Source organism: Chiloscyllium plagiosum, unplaced genomic scaffold, assembly GCF_037043375.1.
Source record: "Chiloscyllium plagiosum isolate Xiang-an unplaced genomic scaffold, Cpla_swu_hap1 HiC_scaffold_1, whole genome shotgun sequence".
NCBI classification, from domain to species: Eukaryota; Metazoa; Chordata; class Chondrichthyes; order Orectolobiformes; family Hemiscylliidae; genus Chiloscyllium; species Chiloscyllium plagiosum.
In genome coordinates, this window is record NW_028270139.1 from 88,851,888 (window position 1) to 88,874,361 (window position 22,474).

Below are 22,474 nucleotides of genomic sequence, written 5' to 3' on the forward strand. Positions count from 1 at the left end.
TTTGAGTCATCAGCTGAATAAAGAATGTTTCTTAAGTGTCAGGCTATTTGCTTTCAAAACCATGAAGGAATCCTTCAGCAATCCTTCACTTCTAAAATAGTTACTTTCAAATTTCAATACACAACAAAAATCTCTCAGAATAATAATAAGAGACAGCCTTTACAATACAATCTAGGAATGTCTGCCTCTCACCTTCCTGTACATCAGCAGTTCCCAATTTTTTCAGCATCAATGAAACAAACAATTCCACAGGGACACACATTTGTTCAGCTGAATTGACTGCTCATGAATGTCACATCTATTTACTGTCTTTCTAGAGAGGCTTGTAAGGAAGACCAAAAGTATTCGTGTTTCAAATCCAATGGTAAAATATGCCATCTTTGACCATCTTTTCAAAATCTGCTCAACTCAAGAATGTCTAACTATTCATGAATAATGCACCAGAGCAAAATGCAAAGTAGAGTAAACTGTAATATATTGGGTGAGTGGGAAATGTGGGCCTGCTGGTGTGTTCACGGCCTTTTAATCCAGGAAGGAATTGATGACAGGGCCACCCACTAATCTTGCTCTATTAACAAGCTCTCTCTCCTTTACTTTTAATGTACGCCAGTGCTGAAAATACTGTTCGCATAAGTAAGTAGTTGGAAATGGCAAGAGTCCACTAATAGTATGCTCAGAGATTGTCAGCCAAAACACATATAAACACCTCTCTCACTTTCAGCTTCATTGTGTGGTCCATCCATAGCACTGCGAATTCCTCTATTTATAGAGTCATAGAGATGTACAGCACAGAAACAGACCCTTCAGTCCAACTTGCCCATGCCGACCAGATATCCCAACGCAATCTAGTCCCAACTGCCAGCACTCAGCCCATATCCCTCCAAACCCTTCCTATTCATATACCCACTGACAATATATCAGAGAAAGATTTATTTCCCCCCCACAAACTGTAAATTGTATCCGTTGCTCCTGATGCGGTCTCCTCTACATTGGGTAAACAGGATGCCTACTTGCAGAGCGCTTAAGAGGGCATCTCCGGGACATCTGCACCAAACAACCCCTCCGCCCTATGACCAAACACTTCAACTCCCCTTCCCACTCCGCCAAGGACATGCAGGTCCTGGGACTCTGCCATCAACACTCCCTGACCACCCGACACCTGGAGGAAGAATGCCTTATCTTCCGCCACTGGACCCTCCAACCCTACATTTCATTTAACGTCAACTTTTGCGATGTATCAGAAGACAGTAAACTAAACATATCATGCATCCAGTTATAGTGTTCCATAAGTAGAACTCAACTTCTTTTATAATGCTTTGACATGTTTGAATTAGAGCTGAAAATGTGTTGCTGGAAAAGCGCAGGTCAGGCAGCATCCAGGGAACAGGAGAATCGACGTTCGGCTTATGCCCGAAACGTCGATTCTCCTGTTCCCTGGATGCTGCCTGACCTGCTGCGCTTTTCCAGCAACACATTTTCAGCTCTGATCTCCAGCATCTGCAGACCTCACTTTCTCCCCATGTTTGAATTAGGCTGTGCATCTTGATTGCTGTGTCTGCTGATGATGTTTGTGGAAACACCTCAAGTGAACCCCCTGCCAGTATCTCTTATCAAAGGTCCAGGTTTACCCTGAAACCTTGAAGTTTATCTGTAATGGTCAGGATCATTTCCTTCTTTCCCTGCATTTTGGTATTCAGTCCATTCAGACAGCTGAAAATGTCTGCAGCTTTATCAGTTTAGCCCACCAGTAATCATCAGATAGTAACTCTTCATAAGGCGGTCATAAACTTGAAAATTCTCAGTTCTCTCAGGACCTCATGAATATAAGAGATAACCATCGTATCGAAGGGTGTAATTTCAACACCCATGACTTTATGTAATTCGCGATTTTCACGGCTTGCTCTAAGATTGCAGCTAACTCAGCCGGCATGCTTTTGTCTACAAGAGCTTCATGGTGAAGGATGCAATGGGTGATCTGAATGTCAGGATTTTTCTCTTTCACCTTACTGACATATTCTTTGACCGTTCGCTGTCACACAGATTTCCAGTCAAATTTTCCAACACATGATCCAGCTAAGTTTATTTTCCCTCAAAAAGAAATCTGTTACTAGAAATATTTCTTTTCCAGTTGCAAGATTTGGTAGCTCCTTACAAAAGAAAACAATCTCCTCACTGGAATTCCCATCAACATACTGGCCAGCAGCTGGCAGTATCCTCTTACATCAATGGACTCATCAATCTGCAAAGCAAATTTCCTCGTAGTAACTAACTTCTCTTGCAGCACTTCCTCCATATCAAATGACATGTTGTAAATTTACTGTTTAGCTACTAGTAGAGTGGAATTTTGTCAAGTTCTTTGGCAACATCACCTCCCGACCACACAGTTTTTTTTTTTACATGCAAGCATGGTATGGGCTTTCTTTTATTTTACTTCAAGCTCAACCACCAGGTAATCAACATCGTGAGTTCCATCCAATGTCAGCATAGAATCAATCAAATGTTGGGTCTGCTTGATGTTCTATTCTCTGAAGCTCTTGAATTACTGAATGTCAGAGTCATATGTTTGCTTGCAAGAGATAGATGCTTTTCTGTAAAGTGCCCTATTATTATTTTGTACCATTACAGAGTTTGGCAACTTCTCTCTGCAACTGAGAGATTGAGACAAGGGGCAAATAGAATTGCTTGTCCATGAAAAGCTAAAGGTCAGATAGCTCTCGTTGCAAGGTCTCTGAACAGTTGCTACTTTTTTTCCCTCTTTGGGTTCAAATATGTCATTAACCGAATTGGTAGAGAAATCAGCTCTTTTGAAAAAAAAACTTATCCATTTCTTCTCAGAATCTGTTCTAAGACTTAAATCTGTAGCTTAATTAATTAAAAAATTCTAAATATTCACGTTAAAATCAGTACTACCATGTAAACACGTTCATGCAGGCAGACCGCTTTAATGGCCGCTTCAATTACCAATCTATCATTCAGTGCTGCCATCCTCTATTTTTCAGTGAGCCAAAGTGACAAAGTCCATGGTCAGTATCAAATAAACCTCTCTGTCCAGTAAAACATCGCGTACTTCCTCTTCCCCATGTGTCGAAGGAGAAATGAAACTTATTTATACACTGGATGTAGGTATGCTTGCTGAAATGGAAGGTTCATTTTCAGACAATTCATCACCACATCATAAGTGAGTCTCTGGTGAAGTACTGGTGTTAGTGACCCACTTTTTATTTATGTGATTAGGTTTCCTTCGGTTAGTGATGCCATTTCCTGTGGTGATGTCATTTCCTGTTCTTTTTCTCAGAGGGTGGAAAATGGGGTTCAAGTCAATGTGTTTGTTGATAGAGTTCCAGTTGGAATGCCATGCTTCTAAGAACTCTTGTACGTGTCCTAGGATGGCTTGCCCTAGGATGTGTTGTCCCAGCCGAAGTGGTTTCCTTCCTCATCTGTAAGTAAGGATACCAGTGAGAGTCTGTCATGTCTTTTTGTGGCTAGTTTATGTTCATGTATCCTGGTGGCTAGTTTTCTGCCTGTTTGTCCAATGTAGTGTTTGTTACAGTTCTTGCAAGGTATTTTGTAAATAACATTAGTTTTGCTTGTTGTCTGTATGGGGTATTTCAAGTTCATTAGCTGCAGTTTTAGTGTGTTGGTGCGTTTGTGGGCTACCATGATGTCAAGACGCTTGAGTAGTCTGGCAGTCATTTCCAAGATGTCTTTGATGTAGGGGAGAGTGGCTAGGGTTTCTGGGCGTGTTGTGTCTGCTTGTTTGGGTTTGTTGCTAAGAAATCGGCAGACTGTTTTCATTGGGTACCCGATTCTATCAACAAACACATCAACTTGGATGCCATTTACCACCCTCTGAGAAAAAGAACAGGAAATGTCATTACCAACCCAAGGAAACCTAAACACATAAATAGAAAGCGGGTCACTAACACCAGTGCTTCAACGGAGGCTCACTGATGATGTTATCTAGTAGGGTGACGAAATGTCTGAAAATGAACCTTCCAGGTCAGCGAGCAAACTTATATCCAGAACCTTAACCTGAACTACAAATTTTCTCAGAACTCACTTATTCATATACTTTCATTGAAAATTTGTTCTGTGATTTTAGCTACATTTATTTGACTTTTTTTCTTTAGTATTTGCTGCCTTATAACTGATAAATGAAAATATAATCATTGTAATACATTCTGGATATTACTTGTTCGAAAGTAGCAGCACAAAAACAATATCCTAAAATAGTAATTAATATCGAGCCACTGAATCAAGCAAATTGCTAATGTTGCATGCAATTTTACTCAACTAAAGCAGTCAAAGCTTTCAACATGAACAAAAATGACAGCTTTGTTCTAGTATTTCACTGGGGGTAATGTTTTCCTCTGCCAAATACAACAATGTAAGTCAAACACATGTTGGCTAATGTAATCACAGAAAGGATATATGAAGGCCTTAAAAGGGAGTATGGCAAGATGGATTCTTGAAAAATTCAAAACACATTCTTTCAGGAGCCCAAAGCAGAAATTTTGCTTATTGTTAGACAATTAACTTGCCAGGAAGTGGTTACTTCCTTTGGCTTACCACAACTGGCTGCCATAAGCCTCTCAGAGGATCTTATTATCCACAGTTCCAAATTCAAGTGGCAGCCTAGTTTATGTTCTCAAGACTCTAGAATGCATTGACTCTGATTCCTTCTCCATGAATGCTGTTGAGAACTGTCAGCATTTTCTTTTCCGAAACTAAAATTCCAAACCAAATGAATCTCATATTAGCAAATGTTTGCTGCTTTCTTGCAGAACCAAAATGACAAGAGCTTAAATAAAAATAAAATTTTCATATATAATCTTGGAAATTGAAGACAGCTGGTTTTATCAGTTGGTAAGCTCAAGTAGTGAATAGCCTATTCTGGATTCCATAAATTCTGTAGAGACTTTCATTCAGATAAACACTGTCATGCTGATGAATTCTTTTAAAATGAATTTTCTCAGACGTGGCAAAGTATCTGAATCCAATAAAAGATTGAAAACATTGTAAAATAACAAACAGCCAGTCAAAAATTCACAATGACCTGTGTCGTACTGTAACTTGAAAGATTTGGCAAAATCAACCTAAAATTAAACAAATTGATGCAATTCGGTTAAACCCAATACACAATCCAGTCAAGATGATTATTTTAGGATTGTTTATAACGAATAATACCTTTCAATGAAAGCGAAGTTCTTTCCAGTGAATTTATAGCAGCCGCATCCCCTGTATAGATTTGCTGTAAAAAAGTATCAGTATGATGATTCCATAGAGAGCAGGCAAAGTTGTAGATCCCTGATGCCAACTGCAATAAATAATAAAATTTTGTGTTACAGTTTATTGCCATAGTTGTAGAATAATGTAATTGCACAAGGAAGATGAACAGTAGTAGTTAGTGTATACACATCATAATACATTTTATTACAGCTTACATGACAAGACACAGCTCCCAGTTCATATACAGATTTTGGTACTACTTTGAAAAGATTATTTAATATACCAAATCCTAGTTAAGTTTATCATATACCCTTAGCCAATGAATGCGTGCGGGATGTCCTATAGCATGTGGTGAAAGGCCTGCTGGTTGAGAATCCGCCTGTTCAGTTACATCAAGAAAATCACAATACTGTTGGCTGCCCTTAGATCAAAAGGCAGCCAACAACAGCAATATGGTGCAATGCACCAACAGTACTGCTTGGGAATAAGTGCCAGTTTTTCTTTTTGGCTTGACAGTAATGAAGAAACAGTGATACAATTCCAAGTCAGAATAATTGGGGACTTGGAGAGGAATTGTCACGGTAGTATTTACACATGTCTGGTGCGCTTGTTTTTCTAACTGGTAAAGGTCACAGATTTGGAAGGGACTGCCAAAAGACATTTGACAAGTTGCTGCTTATAGATAGTACCTTTCAATTACCATCCATGAGTTTATTCACCTCCAACAGTATCAGATTTGGCAATGCCACAATTCTAAAGGTCTATCTTTTGTTTGACTCACCTTTGGCCTCACCAAGGGATGTTTGCCAATGTTAAAGGTGTTCATAAACGTAGTTGTAATTCTATTGGGACATCATGCTGCGGCTGCACAGAACACTAATGAAACCACTTTTAAAAGCCTGTGTTCAATTCTAGTCTCCCTGCTATAGGAAAGATGCTGTGAAACTTGAAAGGGTTCAGAAAAGATCTACAAGGATGCTGTTGGGTTTGGAGGGTTTGAGATATAGCAGAAGCTGAATAGGTTGAGGCTTTTTTTCCCTTGAGCATTGAAGGCTGAGAAGTGACCTTATAGATGTTTATAAAATCATGGGGGGGCATGGACAGGGTGAATAGCCAAGGTCTTTTTCTCAGGGTAGGGGAGTCCAAAACCAGAGGGCATAGGTTTAAAGTGAGAGGGAAAATATTTAAAAGGGATCTAAGGGACAACTTTTCATGCAGAGGGCAACGTGTACATGGAAGGAGCTGCCAAAGGTGGTGGCGTAGGTGGGTTAAATTACAACATTTAAAAGGCATCTGGATGGTCACACAAATAGGAAGGGTTTACAGAAATCTGGGCCAAATAAATGCTGGTAAATGGGACTAGGTAAATTTAGGATATCGGGTGGCGGGTAGAAGTTGGAACCAAAGACTCTACTTCCATGCTACGTAACTCCATGATTATCACTGTGCGCTTGTGAATGACATCATTAATTGTGTGGAGGTGAATGTTTAGGTGATAGGTTGGGTTGCCGTCAAGTGGGTTGATTGTCCAGGATGTCAAACTGGACAGGTACTGGAGCCTTTTGATTGAATAATAAAAACCTACATATAGCTGTTTTACAAAACTACACATCTTTATGCAATAAAGATAAAATACTTATTTATGGACGGCTCAAATTTTTGAATCCTCATATATCCAGCCATGGATAATTCACATACAATTGCAATATCACCCTATAATAGGTATGCAGTACCACCACCTAATGTGCAACTGTTCATTCTTCATCTGCAGTTCTTTTTTGTGGGGGTTGAGGAGTCTCCACTTCCACATCAGCCTTCTGTTCTTGAGATGACAGCTAGCAGAACTCCTTCGGCCTTCACCTCAGCACAAGCCAACAGTGCTAATTTATTCAATTCAAGATCTGTTTTTTGTGCTTCAATTAATGATGTCACGTCAAACACTCCACCTGGATCATCTCACCTACCGGTAGAGTTTCAGCTACTCTTTCATTTTGTTTGTGGTGTCACATCAGTCTTTATTGGCGGATTTTGATTAACCATCATTCTGGCTACTACTAACGAAGGAAAACTACCGAGAATCTGTTTCTGTAACTGTTCTGCCTCTTAAAACATCCTTTTGGTATTCTGTAATTACAAGTGAGGCTATCTCTATAAGGGATACGGGGAGAGGGCGGGTAAGTGGTGTTGAAATGCCGATCAGCCATGATTGAATGGGGGAGTGGACTCGATAGGCCGAATGGCCTTATTTCCATTCCTATTTCTTATGGTCTTATCCTCTTTAGTCCTGCCAAATTATTACCTAGAGATAAATCTACTCCAACAATTATTTCTCTTGATAACAAATCACATTCTAGTTGAACTTTATATGGAACAGGAATATATTCTTCACTAATCCTATTTATTTACACCTTAGTTCCCACCAAATTCTCTGGAGGGCAAATCAATATTTTATTCAATAAAAGTGATCGTGTGATCCCTTTATTTCTTATTATGGTTATGAATTTAGCTACATCACCTGAAAAGGAGTCATTTTTCCTTTCAACAAAAATGATACATACTTCCCACCTACCAATGCGCTTTGCTTATGATAGAATTCACCTTAACTTTTTTCTCAGAATTAGAGCTACAATCTGGTACATGGATTTTTCTTTTTGAGCTCCCTTCTCCAACTCATTTTTAGAAACTTCTCTAAGTCCCATGCAACGTCCAACATTCCAAACACACATGACCCAACTTATTGCAATAGAACCACTTAAGCTTCCGAACTTCATCTCCACCTTCTGCAATTTCCTTCTTAATCTGAAGAGGTGGTCTTGGCACATCCCTTCTGTCCATTCTCTACCCTGGCTATTTGCCCTTTTTGCACTCTCCCACTTTTTATTCTTCTCAAACTTCTAGGAGTGTCAGAAAAAAAGGTTTATGGATCAGTTCATAATTGTCAGCCAATATAGCTGCTGTCATGCAGTTGCTACCCTCCAGTCTCTGTAGGATGTCTGATTACAGAAGGCAAGAAAGCTTTTAATTCTAAAAGAATAACTTCTCAGAGCATTGTAAATTTTCTTAGCCTTTATAACACTTGCCCACCTCTGAAAATAATTCTGTTTAACTCTCTCAAACTCAATCTAAGTTTGTTCAGGCTTGTTCCTTAAATTCTGAAATCTCTATCTGTAAAGTTCCAGGGCTAACTTGCATGTGCTTGGAATCGCTCTTTTTACCTCATCACAAACATTACTCTGACAGGGACGCATAAACCCCTTGAGCTTTACCAGTTAATTTGTTTTGTATAGGGAAGGCCCCAATCTGCTCTTGGTCATCTCATTTAGGTTGCTATCTTCTCAAACAACTTGAGAAATGTTTCCAACGCCTTCTCTTCAAAATTTGGCAAAGCCTGAACTACAGGTTGCTCTAATGTGATGGTTACATTCTCGTGCAACCCCGCAAAAAAGAAAAATTGCACTTTAGAAACAGCGCTCAAAGTGTTGGCAATGTAATCGCATTATAGCCAACACACATTTTAAAAGTTTGCGCTTTAGAAACAGTGTCCCTAATTTGTCAATCGCATTATAGTGAACTTATGTTAACGAAACACATGTTATAGCAGAAGAGTCTGTACTTAAATATCTTCTAACTTATTGATTATGACTAGAACATTCCTCTTCCAAGCCTACCAAAATGTCTGGTTTAGTTTGCCTAAATGGCATTATTTGTAATTTATATTCATTTTCTTTCTTTTGACTCTCTAGTCTATTGTTTTAAGTTTTAATGTTCTTTTTCTCTCTTTTTCTGCTGCTTTGAATTGCACCTCCAATTTTATCATTCCCATTTGCCTAAACTGCAACTCAAGGTTCACTGATGTACAACCTGGTCTCTCAACTTCATTAAACCTAATTGTTTAATATGAAATCCGTCATGTCTGCCTTCTTATCTTGTAGGAGAAAGTGAGGACTGCAGATGCTGGAGATCAGAGCTGAAAAATGTGTTGCTGGAAAAGCGCAGCAGGTCAGGCAGCATCCAAGGAGCAGGAGATTAGACGTTTCAGGCGTTTTGGGATTCCTGAAGAAGGGCTTATGCCCGAAACGTCGATTCTCCTGCTCCTTGGATTCTGCCTGACCTGCTGCGCTTTTCCAGCAACACATTTTTCAGCTGCCTTCTTATCTTGGTCTGGCAACTTTGTCTCCAGCCTACTGGCTAACTCTCCTAGCTTAGCTTTAGTCATAGCTTGAAACCATACCAGGGAAATTTCTCATACTTCCAAAAAAATCTTTAATAAAGATCCCAGATGAGCCCCCAGTTATGTTCTGACACAAAGACAGACAGCTGAATCAAATCAGCCTCCTTACCTCTATTTGCAACACAGTAAAATTAGAGTACTTAATTGCCTTCAAAATTGACCCCAATGGTTCGGTGCCAAACTTTTTTAATAACCAAAATCAGATAATAAGAATAACTGACAAAAGACACCAGGTTTCTAGCAAAAGATTTAACAAATCATTAATAATACAGGTCGCTTTAGCAGAACAAAGTTATACTCAAAGATAATCTAATTAATATCTGTGATTTAAACCCAATCCTCTTTACTTCTTGCCCCCACTCACTCACAAACACAGACAAATAGACACAGTTAAGGGATAAATCAAAGGGGAAAAGTAAATGAGATGGAACTGGCCGGTTCACTTAAGCACAATCCCCAACTTTGTCAGAATATAGCTTGTTTGGTTTCTGATGACACCGATGCATGCAAATATCTTCCAGTATGCTGACGAATATTCACTTAATTCTTAAAACTGATGTTTTGTTCTCCAAGCTTTCAACAAGCTGATAATGAGGAGACAATTAGGAAGCAATAAAATCCATGTCCTGCAGCTTTTGCTGCCACAATCCTTCTAACAAAAAACAAAATAGTTCAAACTGTGGCCTTTGTTAGTCTGGCCATTTCCTCATGAGGTGCCAGTTAACATTCAATATCTGTTGACAGTGTGAACATCAGGTCTCTTTCGAATTAAAGCGTAATTAGAGCACATTTTAGCTAGAAACAACATGTAATTAATTTTCAGGACTGGCCTAATGAACAAAAAACAATTTGCTTATTCTCTTTTTTTATTAGCTGCTCAGAGTGCAAAGTTTACATTCACCTGTCAGCCCACAGTCCAAACCACAAGTGATTTTTAAAAAATAATGAAATTTCATCAGGAGATTCTCACTTTATGGATATGATTACATTCTTACATTTTGTCAAGAACAATACTTGCCACATGTTAGCCCTAGCCCAAATGTTGCCCAAAATCTTGCTGCATGGATGATCTCTTGCATCTGACAATTTGCAAACAAGTACCGAAAATCCTGATCTGAGCAGACATCATCACTTCTTAGTTTATGTTAGAGGAAAATTACGTAAGTGTCTATGCAATTTCACCAACACAATTCTTTTACTTTGTACCCATCTCATTTGTTGGTCATCTGCAAAGTGAAGTATTAGATTTGGTTTTAGCATCAAGGTGACTGCAAATAACAGATGGTCAAACAACTTGATTGGCTGAAAACGAAAAACAAATTTGAATTAGGCCAATTAGTTTAAATTATACCCTGAAAATACCAAACTCCAATCAAGTTTGAAGTTAGTGTAATGACAATCTTAAAAGCTAATGACATAATCCGATGCTTTAGGAGTATAAGACTGAGAAAAAATTGAACACTTGAGAGGAGAACTGCCAAGCCACCATCATGTGCCGACTGCCCAAAAAATACCTTTATCGATCAGTAAGCTCTGAAACACAAATCCCTAAGAAGAAGAAAAGATGATTCCGGAAGATATCAAGAGAAGTTTCGACATCTGGCTGGTTTTTAAGATTTACCTAAAGTCAAATTTTCATCGGGGGTTTTATCGGACTAGTATTGTAGAAGGGGAAGGTAAAACATAGGTTAGAGGAATGAGTTGTAAATAGTTTTGTTAATTATTCTTTGTTATACTATAAGAAATAAAGTTGTTAATTTTTACTTTAAACAGTTCCTGGCCTCTTGAATTTTCAGAGATTACTGCATGGGATAAATCTTTTCTGTGTTGCTGGTTTAAATTAAGCAGGAGGGTTTGCCCCATATCATAACACATCTCCTTTGAACTCTCCCCCTCTTATCTTGAATGCATGCCCTCTACTATTAGACATTTCAACCCAGGGTTGACAGTCAGAATCTTTTTTGAAAAGTGTGGTGCTGAAAAAGCATAGCCAGGCAGGCAGCATCCGAGGAGCAGGACAGTCAACATTTCAAGCATGAGATCTTCATCAGATTCTTGATGAAGAGCTCATGCTCAAAACATTGATTCTCCTGCTCACTGGATGCTGCCTGACTGGCTGTGCTTTTCCAGCACCACACTTTTTGACTCTGATCTCCAGCGCCTGCAGTCCTCACTTTCTCCCAGTCAGATCTTTTTTCCACTCTATGCATCCCCTAATTTTATAGAATTCAGTCAACCTCCCCTCAGCCTCTGTCGCTCCAGAGAAAACAATAGTAGTCCATCCACTCTGCCTTTATACCTCAAGCCTCCAATCCAGGTAGCATCCTGGTAAACCTCTCTGAAACCTCTCCAAAGCCTCCACGTCCTTCCTATAGTGTGGCAACCAGAATTGAACATAATACTCTAAGTGATGCCTAACCAAACCAAGACTAAAACATGCCATCCTGACCCTTGTACTCAATGCCCTGAACAATAAAGGCAAGCATGCCATATGCCTTCTTTACAACCCTATCTACTTGCATAGCCACTTTCAGGGAGCTATGAACTAGGACCCCCAAGATCAATCTGTACATCAATGCTGTTCAGGTTCCTGCCATTAACTGCATACTTTTCCTTAACAATTGATCTCCCAAAGCGCAGCAGCTCACACTTACCTGGATTAAACTCCATCTGCCATTTCTCTGCCCATATCGTCAACCGATCGATATCCTGCTGTATCCTTTGACAATCTTCTACACTATCCACAACTCTCACGATCTTTGTATTGTCTGCAAACTTACTAACCATCCATCTACATTCTCATCCAAGTCATTTACAAAAATCATAAGCAGCAGAGATTCCAGAACAGATTCCTGCAGAATACCACTATTCATGGATCTCCAGCGAGAAAAACACCCTTCCACCACTAGCCTTTGTCTTCTATGGGTAAGACAAGTCTGAATTCAAATAGCCAAGTCACCAAGGATCCTATGCAACTTAACCTTCTCGATCAGCTTAGAAGGAACCTTGTCAAAAGCCTTACTAAAATCCATGCAAACAACATCCACTGCTCAACCCTCATCGATCAGCCCCTTCATCACAACAAAAAAATCAACGAAAAAGACCAGTGCTGGGTTCACTGCTTTGATATAAATGATCTGGATGTGAAAAAGGAGGTATGGTTAGTAAGTTTGCAGATGACACCAAAATTAGAGGCATAGTCGAAGCAAAGAAAGTTACCTCAGCGTACAACATGATCTTGATCAGATGGACCAATGGGCTGAGGAGTGGCAGATGGAGTTTAATATAGATAAATGTGAGGTGCTGTATTTTGAAAAGGCAAATCAGGGCACGACTTATACACTTAATGGTAAGGGAATTTTACTGAACAAACAGCCCTTGGAGTGCAGGTTCATAGTTATTTGAAGTAGATCACAGATATATCGGATAATGAAGGTGGTGTTTGGTATCCTTGTTTTTATTGGTCAGTGCATTGAGCTTGGGGTTCGAATGTTACGTTGTGGCTGTACAGGACATTCGTTTGGCTACTTTTGGAATACTGTGTGCAATTCTGGTCTCCCTACTACAAGAAGAATGTTGTGAAACTTGAAAGGTTCAAAAAAGATTTAAAAGGGTACTGCCAGGGTTGGTAGGTTTGAGGTATAGGGAGAGGCTGAATAGGCTGGAGCTATTTTCCCTGGAGCGTCAGAGACTGAGAGGTGACCACATAGAGGTTTATAAAATCATGAGGGGCATGGATAGGGTAAATAGACAAGGTATTTTCCCTGAAGGGGGGATGAGGGGGTCCAGAACTAGAGGGCATAGGTTTAAGATGAGAGGGGAAGATTTAAAAGAGAACTAAGGGGCAACTTTTTCATACAGGGAGTAGAGTGTGCATGGAATGAGCTGCAGAGGCTGGTACAATTGCAACATTTAAAAGGTATCTGGATGGTATATGAATTGGAAGGGTTGAGAGGAATATGGGCCAAATGCTGACAAATGGGACTAGATTTGTTTTACAGATTTACAGATTACATTACAGTGTGGAAACAGGCCCTTCAGCCCAACAAGTCCACACCGACCCACCGAAGCGCACCCACCCATACCCCTACATTTACCCCTTACCTAATACTATGGGCAATTTAGCATGGCCAATTCACCTGACCGGCACATCTTTGGACTGTGGGAGGAAACCAGATCACCCGGAGGAAACCCACGCAGACACAGGGAGAACGTGCAAACTCCACACAGTCAGTCGCCTGAGGCGGGAATTGAACCCGGGTCTCTGGTGCTGTGAGGCAGCAGTGCTAACCACTGTGCCACCGTGCCGCCCACGATTAGATTAGATTACTTAGTGTGGAAACAGGCCCTTCGGCCCAATAAGCCCACACCGCCCCGCCGAAGCGCAACCCACCCATACCCCTACATTTACCCCTTACCTAACACTACGGGCAATTTAGCATGGCCAATTCACCTGACCTGCACATCTTTGGACTGTGGGAGGAAACCGGAGCACCCGGAGGAAACCCACGCAGACACGGGGAGAACGTGCAAACTCCACACAGTCAGTCGCCTGAGGCGGGAATTGAACCCGGGTGTCTGGCGCTGTGAGGCAGCAGTGCTAACCACTGTGCCACCATGCTGCTCATTTGTTCATGATAAATAGGGCTGGCATAAACAAGTTGGACTGAAGGGTCTGTGTCCGTGCTGAACAATTCTATGACTAAGTTATTAAGATATGATCTGCCCTGCAGAGAGCAACGCAGACTGTCCCTAATCAGGCCATGCTTTTCCAAATTCTCTCCAATAGCTGCCCAAACACTGACATGAGACTCACCAGTCTATACTTTCCTGGATCATATCTATTTCCCTTCTTGGAACAACATTAGTTGCTAGGTAAAAACAAGGACTGCAGTTGCTGGAAACCAGAGCCTAGATTAGAGTGGTACTGGAAAAGCACAGCAGGTCAGGCAGCATCCGAGGAGCAGGAAAATCGACGCTTCGGGCAAAAGCCCTTCATCAGGAATAGAGACAGAGTGCCTGCAGTGTGGAGAGATAAATGAGAGGGGGGTGGGGGTGGGGAGAAAGTAGCATTGAGTACAATAGGTGAATGGGGGTGCGGATGGAGGTGATAGGTCAGAGAGGAGGGTGGAGTGGATAGGTGGAAAGGAAGATAGGCAGGTAGGACAGGTCATGGGGACAGTGCTGAGCTGCAAGGTTGGAGCTGGGATGAGGTGGGGGAAGGGGAAATGAGGAAACTGATAAAATCCACATTGATGCCATGGGGTTGAAGTGTTCCGAGGCAGAAGATGAGGCGTTCTTCCTCCAGGCGTCGAGTGGTGAGAGAGCGGCGGTGAAGGAGGCCCAGGACCTGCATGTTCCCTGAAGCGCTCTGTGAGGAGACGTCCAGTCTCCTCAATGTAGAGGAGACCGCATCGGGAGCAACGGATACAATAAATGACATTGATGGATGTGCAGGTAAAACTTTGATGGATATGGAAGGCTCCTTTGGAGCCTTGGATGGAAGTGAGGGAGGTGGTGTGGACGCAGGTTTTGCAATTCCTGCAATGACAGGGGAAGGTGCCAGGATGGGCAGGTGGGTTGTTGGGGTGGGCGTGGACCTGACCAGGTAGTCACGGACGGAACAGTCTTTGCGGAAAGCGGAAATGAGTGGGGAGGGAAATATATCCCTGGTGGTGGGGTCTTTTTGGAGGTGGCGGAAATGTCGTCGGATGATGTGGTTTATGCGAAGGTTGCTAGGGTGGAAGGTGTGCACCAGGGGGCTTTCTGTCCTTGTTATGGTTGGAGGGGCGGGATATGGACGACATGCGTTGGAGGGCATCTTTAACCACGTGGGAAGGGAAATTGCGGTCTCTAAAGAAGGAGGCCATCTGGTGTGTTCTGGGGTGGAACTGGTCCTCCTAGGAGCAGATACGGCGGAGGCGGAGGAATTGGGAATGTGGGATGGCATTTTTGCAGGATGTAGGATGGGAAGAGGTGTAATCCAGGTAGCTGTGGGAGTCGGTGGGCTTGTAAAAAATGTCGGTGTCAAGTCGGTCGTCATTAATGGAGATGGAGAGGTCCAGGAAGGGGAGGGGAAGGGTCCAGATGAATTTAAGGTCGGGTGGAATGTGTTGGTAAAGTTGATGAATTGCTCAACCTCCTCACGGGAGCACGAAGTGGCGCCGATGCAGTCATCGATGTAGCAGAGCAAGAGAAGGGGAGTGGTGCCGATGTAACTACGGAAGATGAACTGTTCTATGTAGCCGACAAAGAGACCCATATGGGTGCCCATGCTGGAGGAAGTGGGAGGATTAGAAGGAGAAATTGTTACAGGTGAGGACCAGTTCAGCCAAACGAATGAGTGTGTCGGTGGAAGGATACTGTTGGGGACGTCGGGAGAGGAGGAAACGGAGAGCTTGGAGGCCCTGGTTATGGCGGACAGAGGTGTAGAGGGATTGGATATCCATGGTGAAGATGAGGCATTGAGGGCTGGGGAAATGGAAGTCTTGGAGGTGGTGGAGGGCGTGTGTGGTGTCTCGAACGTATGTGGGAAGTTCCTGGACTAGGGCGGATAGGACAGTGTCAAGGTAGGCTGTAGTTAAATTATTTAATCTTTGAAGAAAAGTAAATTGCATATTACTTCTTCCTAAAAAAAATTATAATTAAGTCTAGCTAAGATGTAGGAAAATCAATACTAACATTTAGACAAGGTGACCAGTCAAAAGTTTCACCGAATTTTCATATATGCTCTCTTCAGACAAGTTCGGCACCAGGTTTTGTACAGGTTAACAGGCCATTAACGTACACAGGTCAACAACTACCAAATTTATAGCATCTGCAGTCTTTTTATTTTTTAACATCTACTAAATGCGAAGTGTGAAATTAGTCCTAACTTTACAAAAGATTCCAGGTTTACTGACATCTGAACATTATTCAAACTTTCTGTTCTTTCAACAGCTAATACATATCTTTCCAACCAACATGAGGGCAGATTGGCTGAAAAGGAATTAACATGAAAAATGGAAGATCAGAGTAGTGCTGAAAGAAAGGTACATTTTGTTGAAGCTTTTTGACTTATACTTGTCTGGGCAACGTGCAAGAATACCGAATTAAGGGAAAACTAACATTTTTATAGTAGGAGAGGGGTGAATACTGATTGAGCACTTTGAATGGTAGAAGTGCTGCTATGAAGAATGCACAAGTTATGATGTTTGACAATTAAAGTTAAGACTAGCAGCTGACAGTCAAGTCAAAAGTGAAGTACTGCACTTCCTGAAATTTTAAATGAACTTAGCCACTAATTCAGGCAAATGTAAAATAGCTCAGAACATTCTTTAAATTGGAGCAGGGTTCTTCCTGCTGTCCTTGTCAACATGTACTCTGCAAATATCATCCAGAAAAAAAACAAATTAATTGGTCAATTATTCCACTGCTGCTTCTGGCATCTTTCAATAAATAAATTGTTTGCTGCACATACCTATAGGTAACTATGAAACAAATGCTTGGGAATTCGAAGGCTCTGAAACGCTGATTTTTTAACTTATATTGTATCCGTCACTTGTAACATCAATCTCTCTATTACTCTTTCAGAACATAATGATATTCTTTATTCTCTGGGAGCATGCAATTTATTGCATACTATTGCAGTTTCATTAAGTTTTCAACAGAGGGAAGACCATTCATCTGTTGTCATGACACTTCAAACAAAAGGATATTAAAAATATCAAATTCATGTCTTTTCTGATAGCAAGTTATGAAGTGCACCCATCATATTAGACTGTAGAAAAAGGAATAACTGGAAAAAGAAATGCATCACCTTGAAAGACACTTGGTGAATTTTTTTTAAATTAAACTTTACTTAGTGGTTACCAAACAGGACACATACCACAATTTACAAAGTAAACATTACACAAATATTATGGAATGGCAAATAATGTTTTCAACTATTGATTTCCTTCACCTTTTTTGGGAAAGACATGTCTAAGTTGCAGAGAACGTAGTTTAAGGAAATATACTTGGTTATTACTGCTGTAATACCTTATGATCTTATCCTTTTTGAATTATTGAGTATTAAAGAAAGTTTCTAGATTACTGCAGTATACCTGAGGTAGACAGTACAAGCTTAACATATCATAAATTCAGTCAGCTAGTGGTGGACGAGTGTTCAATGAAGCAAACTTCTAAGTCGTGGAGAGGATTGAATTCTTTCAACACTACTGCCACCATTCCAATGAGTGATACAATTCCACCATACACCTTATATAAATGGTAGAGACGCCAAGAGGTGTCAGATGCAGCCTCAGATATGCGCTTTCTTACAGCTATTGATGTGATTAGTCTAGTTCAGCTCTGGTCAATAGTGACCTCTATATTCCCAAAAATGCTGATGTTGAAATCGCTTCACTGGAATAGCATGCTGGAAATCAAGTCCCACACTTCTCAGAGTCAGCACTAATGTTAACGATTTTATAAAGTATGTAGAATTCCCCAATTTACTTGGTATTTCTATCCAGATTGACAGAAGACATAGGCCAGGCGTAAAGGATATACCTCAACAATTTTTCACATTGTCAGGTAGATGCCAGTGTTGCAGCTGCTCTGAAATTGCATGGCTGGGGTGCAGCAAATTTTGGAGTACAGCTTTCACTACAATTGTTGAAATATTATCAGTCCACAGAGCCTTTACAATCTCCAGTGCCTTCAGACATTTCTAGACATCATGTGCAATTAATTGATTTGATTGGCATCTGTCATGTGTGTGTCCTTTGGAGGAGACAGAGATGGATCATCAATTCTGTATATCCACGTTCCTAAGCATCCTGCCATTTACAATACATTTTCCTCTTACATTTGACCTCCAAAAATGCATCACCTCACACTTGTCTGGATTAAACTCTACCTGCCATTTCTCTCTCCACTTTCCAACTGATCCATATCATTTAACAACCTTCCTCACTATACACAAGTCCATTAATTTTAATGGAGCAAATTACTGCAAATGCTGGAAATCTGAATATAAAAAAATGTCGTAAATAACAGCAAGTCAGCCAGTATCCATGGAGAGACAACAAGCTAATATTTTGAGTCTAAATGCCTCTTAAACATTGCGATCATTTCTGCTTCTATAACCTCCCCTCGCTCCCCTCCCCTTCCAGACTTCTACCACTCACACATTTTCTTGAACGTTTCCCTCTCTCACCTTACACTTAATATTTAACGAGCTCTTATGAAGAGTCATCTAGATTCAAAACATTAGCTTGCTCCATGGATTCTGCCTGACCTGCCATGATTTCCAGCATTTTTTGTTTCCATTAATTTTCATATTGAATGCACCTTTACTAATCAAACCACTCACTTCTTCATCCAAGTCATTTATGTATATCACAAACACAGATCCCAGCACGGATCCTTACGGAACATCACTGGTCACAGAGCTCCAGGCAGAAAAGCAGTCCTTAACAACTATCCTCTTGTCTTCTAAGGCCAGGCCAATTTTGTATCCAATTTGCCAAATCACATGAATCCCATGTTACTTAATCTTCTGGACCTGAAGAACCTTTTCAAATTCTTTAGTAAAGTTCATTTAGACAGCATACACCGCCTTTCCCTCATCAAACAATTTTGTCACTTGCGCAAAAAACTCAATCAAATTTGTAATAGAAGATCACCTCTGCAGAAAGCCATGCTGACTATCCCTAAGTCCATTATTTTCCAAATGCGAGTTAATCCATTCCCTAGGAATTTTCTCCAATAATTTGCCTATCATTGATATAAGAATACCATCCTATAATTTCCTGGATTATCCTTTTTAATCAAACTAACAATATTGCCTATTCTTCAGCCTTCTTGGTCCCTGCCTGTGGCTAAAGAGGATACAAAAATCTCTGACAAAGCCCCAGCAATCTCCTCCCTTGTCTTCCTCAGTATCCAAGGATGAGACCCGTTATCTACCTTAATGTTTTTCAAATAACCCAATACCATCTCTTTAATATCGACATGCTCCAGAATATCAACGTACCCTTCTCTAATCTTACCATCATCTATGCCCTTCTCCTTGGTGATTACTCATTACTTATTAAATACCTCATCCACTTCCTCTGGTTCCTTACATAAATTCCCTCCTTTGTTCTTGAGTGGACCTATCCTTGCCTTATTGCCCTCTAATATAAATATAAAATGCCTTGGGATTCTTCTAAATCCTTTCCAAGAACATTTCTTCTAGTCCTCTTAATTTGTCAAGTTCTTTCCCGCTTCCTTTATATTCCTCAAAGGCCTGGTCTGACTTCAGTATCCTAAACCTTATATATGCTTCCTTTTCATTTTTGACTAACCTTTCAATATCGCTCATCATCCAGGGTTCTCAAATCTTGCCACCCTAATCTTTCATCCTCAAAGGAACATCCTGAACTCTGATCAACTCACATGTAAAAGACTCCTACTCGTCAAATGTGAGATGTGACCTCAAACAACGACCTTCAATATAATTTCTCTAGTTCCTGCCTAATATTGTTCGAATTACCCATACCCCAAATTAGTGCTTTCACCTAAGGACCAGTCTTATCCTTATCCATAGCTACTTATGGAATTGTGATCACAGTTCCCAAAGTGATTGCCCACTGAAACTTCAATCACCAATATAAAGTCTAGCACAGTCCCTTCAAGACTGTTTCAAGAAATCCTCCTGAAGGCAGCTAACAACCTCTGCCCTATGTAATTCCCAGGCACAAAGCAAGTCCCAGTCAATATTGAAAAGTTAAAAATCACCCATAACAACACTGTTGTTTTTACATAGTCATAAAGTCATATAGCACGGAAACAGACCTTTCAGTTAAACTCGCCTGCACCAGCCAAACATCCCAATCTGATCTAGTTCCATTTGCCAGCATTTGGCCCATGAAACTCTAAACTCTACCCATTCATACACCCATCCTGATGTCTTTTGAATTATTTTTTACTTGCGTCTGCCTCCACCACTTCCTCTAGCAGCTCATGCACTATCCTCTGCATGAAAAAGTTACCCCTTAAGTCCTTTCTCAATTTTTCCCTTCTCAGCACAAACCTATGCTCTCTAGTCTCCCCTACCCTAGGAAACATTCCTTGGCTATTCATCCTATTCATGCCCCTCATGATTTTATAAACCTTTATAAAGGTGACTGCAGTCTCTGACACTCCAGGGCAAAAAGCCCCAGTCTATTCAGCCTCGCCCTATAGCTTAAACCCTCCAATCTTGGCAACATCCTTATAAATCTTTTCTACACCCACTCAAGCTTAACAACATCCTTGCTATAGAATGGCGACCAGAATTATACACAGTGTTTCAAAAGTGTACTCACCAATATGCTGTATATCTGCACCATTACATTCCAACTCCTATACTCAATGCTTCAACTGATGAAGGCAAGCATGCCAAATGCCTTCTTCACTACCTTATTCACCCACGACTCCACGTTCAAGGAACTATACACCCACACACATAGGACTTCTTGTTTGGCAACACTCTCCAGGGCCCTACTATTAACTGTATAAATCTTGCACTGTTTTGCCTTATCAAGATGCAACAACTCACAATTATAAATTAAATTTTGTCTGCCACTCCTCAGCCCAATGGCCCATATGATCACAGTCCCATTGTATTCTGACATAATCTTCTTCAGTGTTCACTACATCACCTTACTAACCAGATCTCCTATATTCATATCCAAATCATTCACATAAATGACAAAAAGTAGTGGACCCACACTGATTCTTGTGACACACTGCTGATCACAAGCCTCCAGTCCAAAAAGCAACCTTCTACTATCACCCTCTGTCTCCTACCTTCAAGCCAATTTTGTACCCAACTGGCTAGCTACCCCTAGATTCTGTGTGATCTAATCTTACTAACCAGTCTCCATACAAAACCTTGTAGAACACCTTGGTGAAGTCCATCAGGAGAACGTCTACTGCTCTACATTCATCAATCTCTTTTGTTATCTCTTCAAAAACTCAATCAAGATAGTGAGATACGATTCCAAAGGCACAAAGCCATATTGATTAGCCCTAATCAGTCCTTGCCTTTCCAAATGCACGTAGATCCTGTCCTTCAGAATTCCCTCCAAAAACTTACCCACCAATGACGTAAGGCTCACGGATTTCTAGCTCCTTGGCCTTTCCTTAAACTTGCCTTAAATAATGGGACATTAGCCATCCTCCAGTCTTCCGGCACCTCACCCATGGCTATCGATGACACAAATATCACAACAAGGAGCTCAGCAATTACTTGCCCAGTTTCACACTAAGTTTTGAGAAACACCTGATCAGGTTCCGGGGATTTGTTTACTTTTATGCTTTTAAGATCTCTAGCACCTCCTCTTCTGTAGTATGAACTCTTTTCAAGACATCACTATTTATTTCCCCAAGTTCCCTAGCTTCCATGCTCTTCTCCACAGTAAATACGAACAAAAAATATTTGTTTAGTATTTTACCATTTTCTTGTGCTTCCACACATAGATGGCCACATTAATTTTTAAGGGGCCCTATTCTCTCCCTAGTTATTCTTTTGCTCTTAATGTACTTCATGAATATCTTTGGATTCTCTTTAACTTTATTTCCAAAATCATCTCTTGTTCTCTTTTTGACCTCCTGATTTCCCCCGAGAGTATGTTATTCATTCAGCTGTCTGATATATGCCTGCTTTTTCTTGACTGGAACCTCAACTTCTTTGGATCAATGGTGCTGGAAGAGCACAGCAATTCAGGCAGCATCGAGGATTTTGCTGAAGCTCCTCGATGCTGCCTGAACTGCTGTGCTCTTCCAGCACCATTGATCCAGAATCTGGTTTCCAGCATCTGCAGTCATTGTTTTTACCTCAACTTCTTTGGTCATCCAGCATTCCCTACATTTACCTATCTGCACTTCGCACTAACAGGAACATACAGTCTCTAGACTGTTGTCATCTCATTCTTAAAGACCTTCCACTTTTCAACTGTCCCTTCACCTGTGAATATCCTCCCTCAAGCAATTTTAAAAGTTCCTGTCCAATACTGTCAAAAT

General features: G+C 40.7%; 1 protein-coding gene across 1 annotated transcript in view; it reads right to left on the reverse strand.

Annotated features, from left to right (window-relative positions):
- ipo11 (importin 11) overlaps positions 1–22,474 on the reverse strand; it is a 471,218-nt gene that overhangs the window by 378,214 nt on the left and 70,530 nt on the right. Inside the window, exon 6 of the mRNA XM_043689427.2 lies at positions 5,188–5,317. Within this exon, the coding sequence (XP_043545362.2) occupies positions 5,188–5,317 (130 nt within the window). The remainder of the gene's footprint in view (positions 1–5,187; positions 5,318–22,474) is intronic.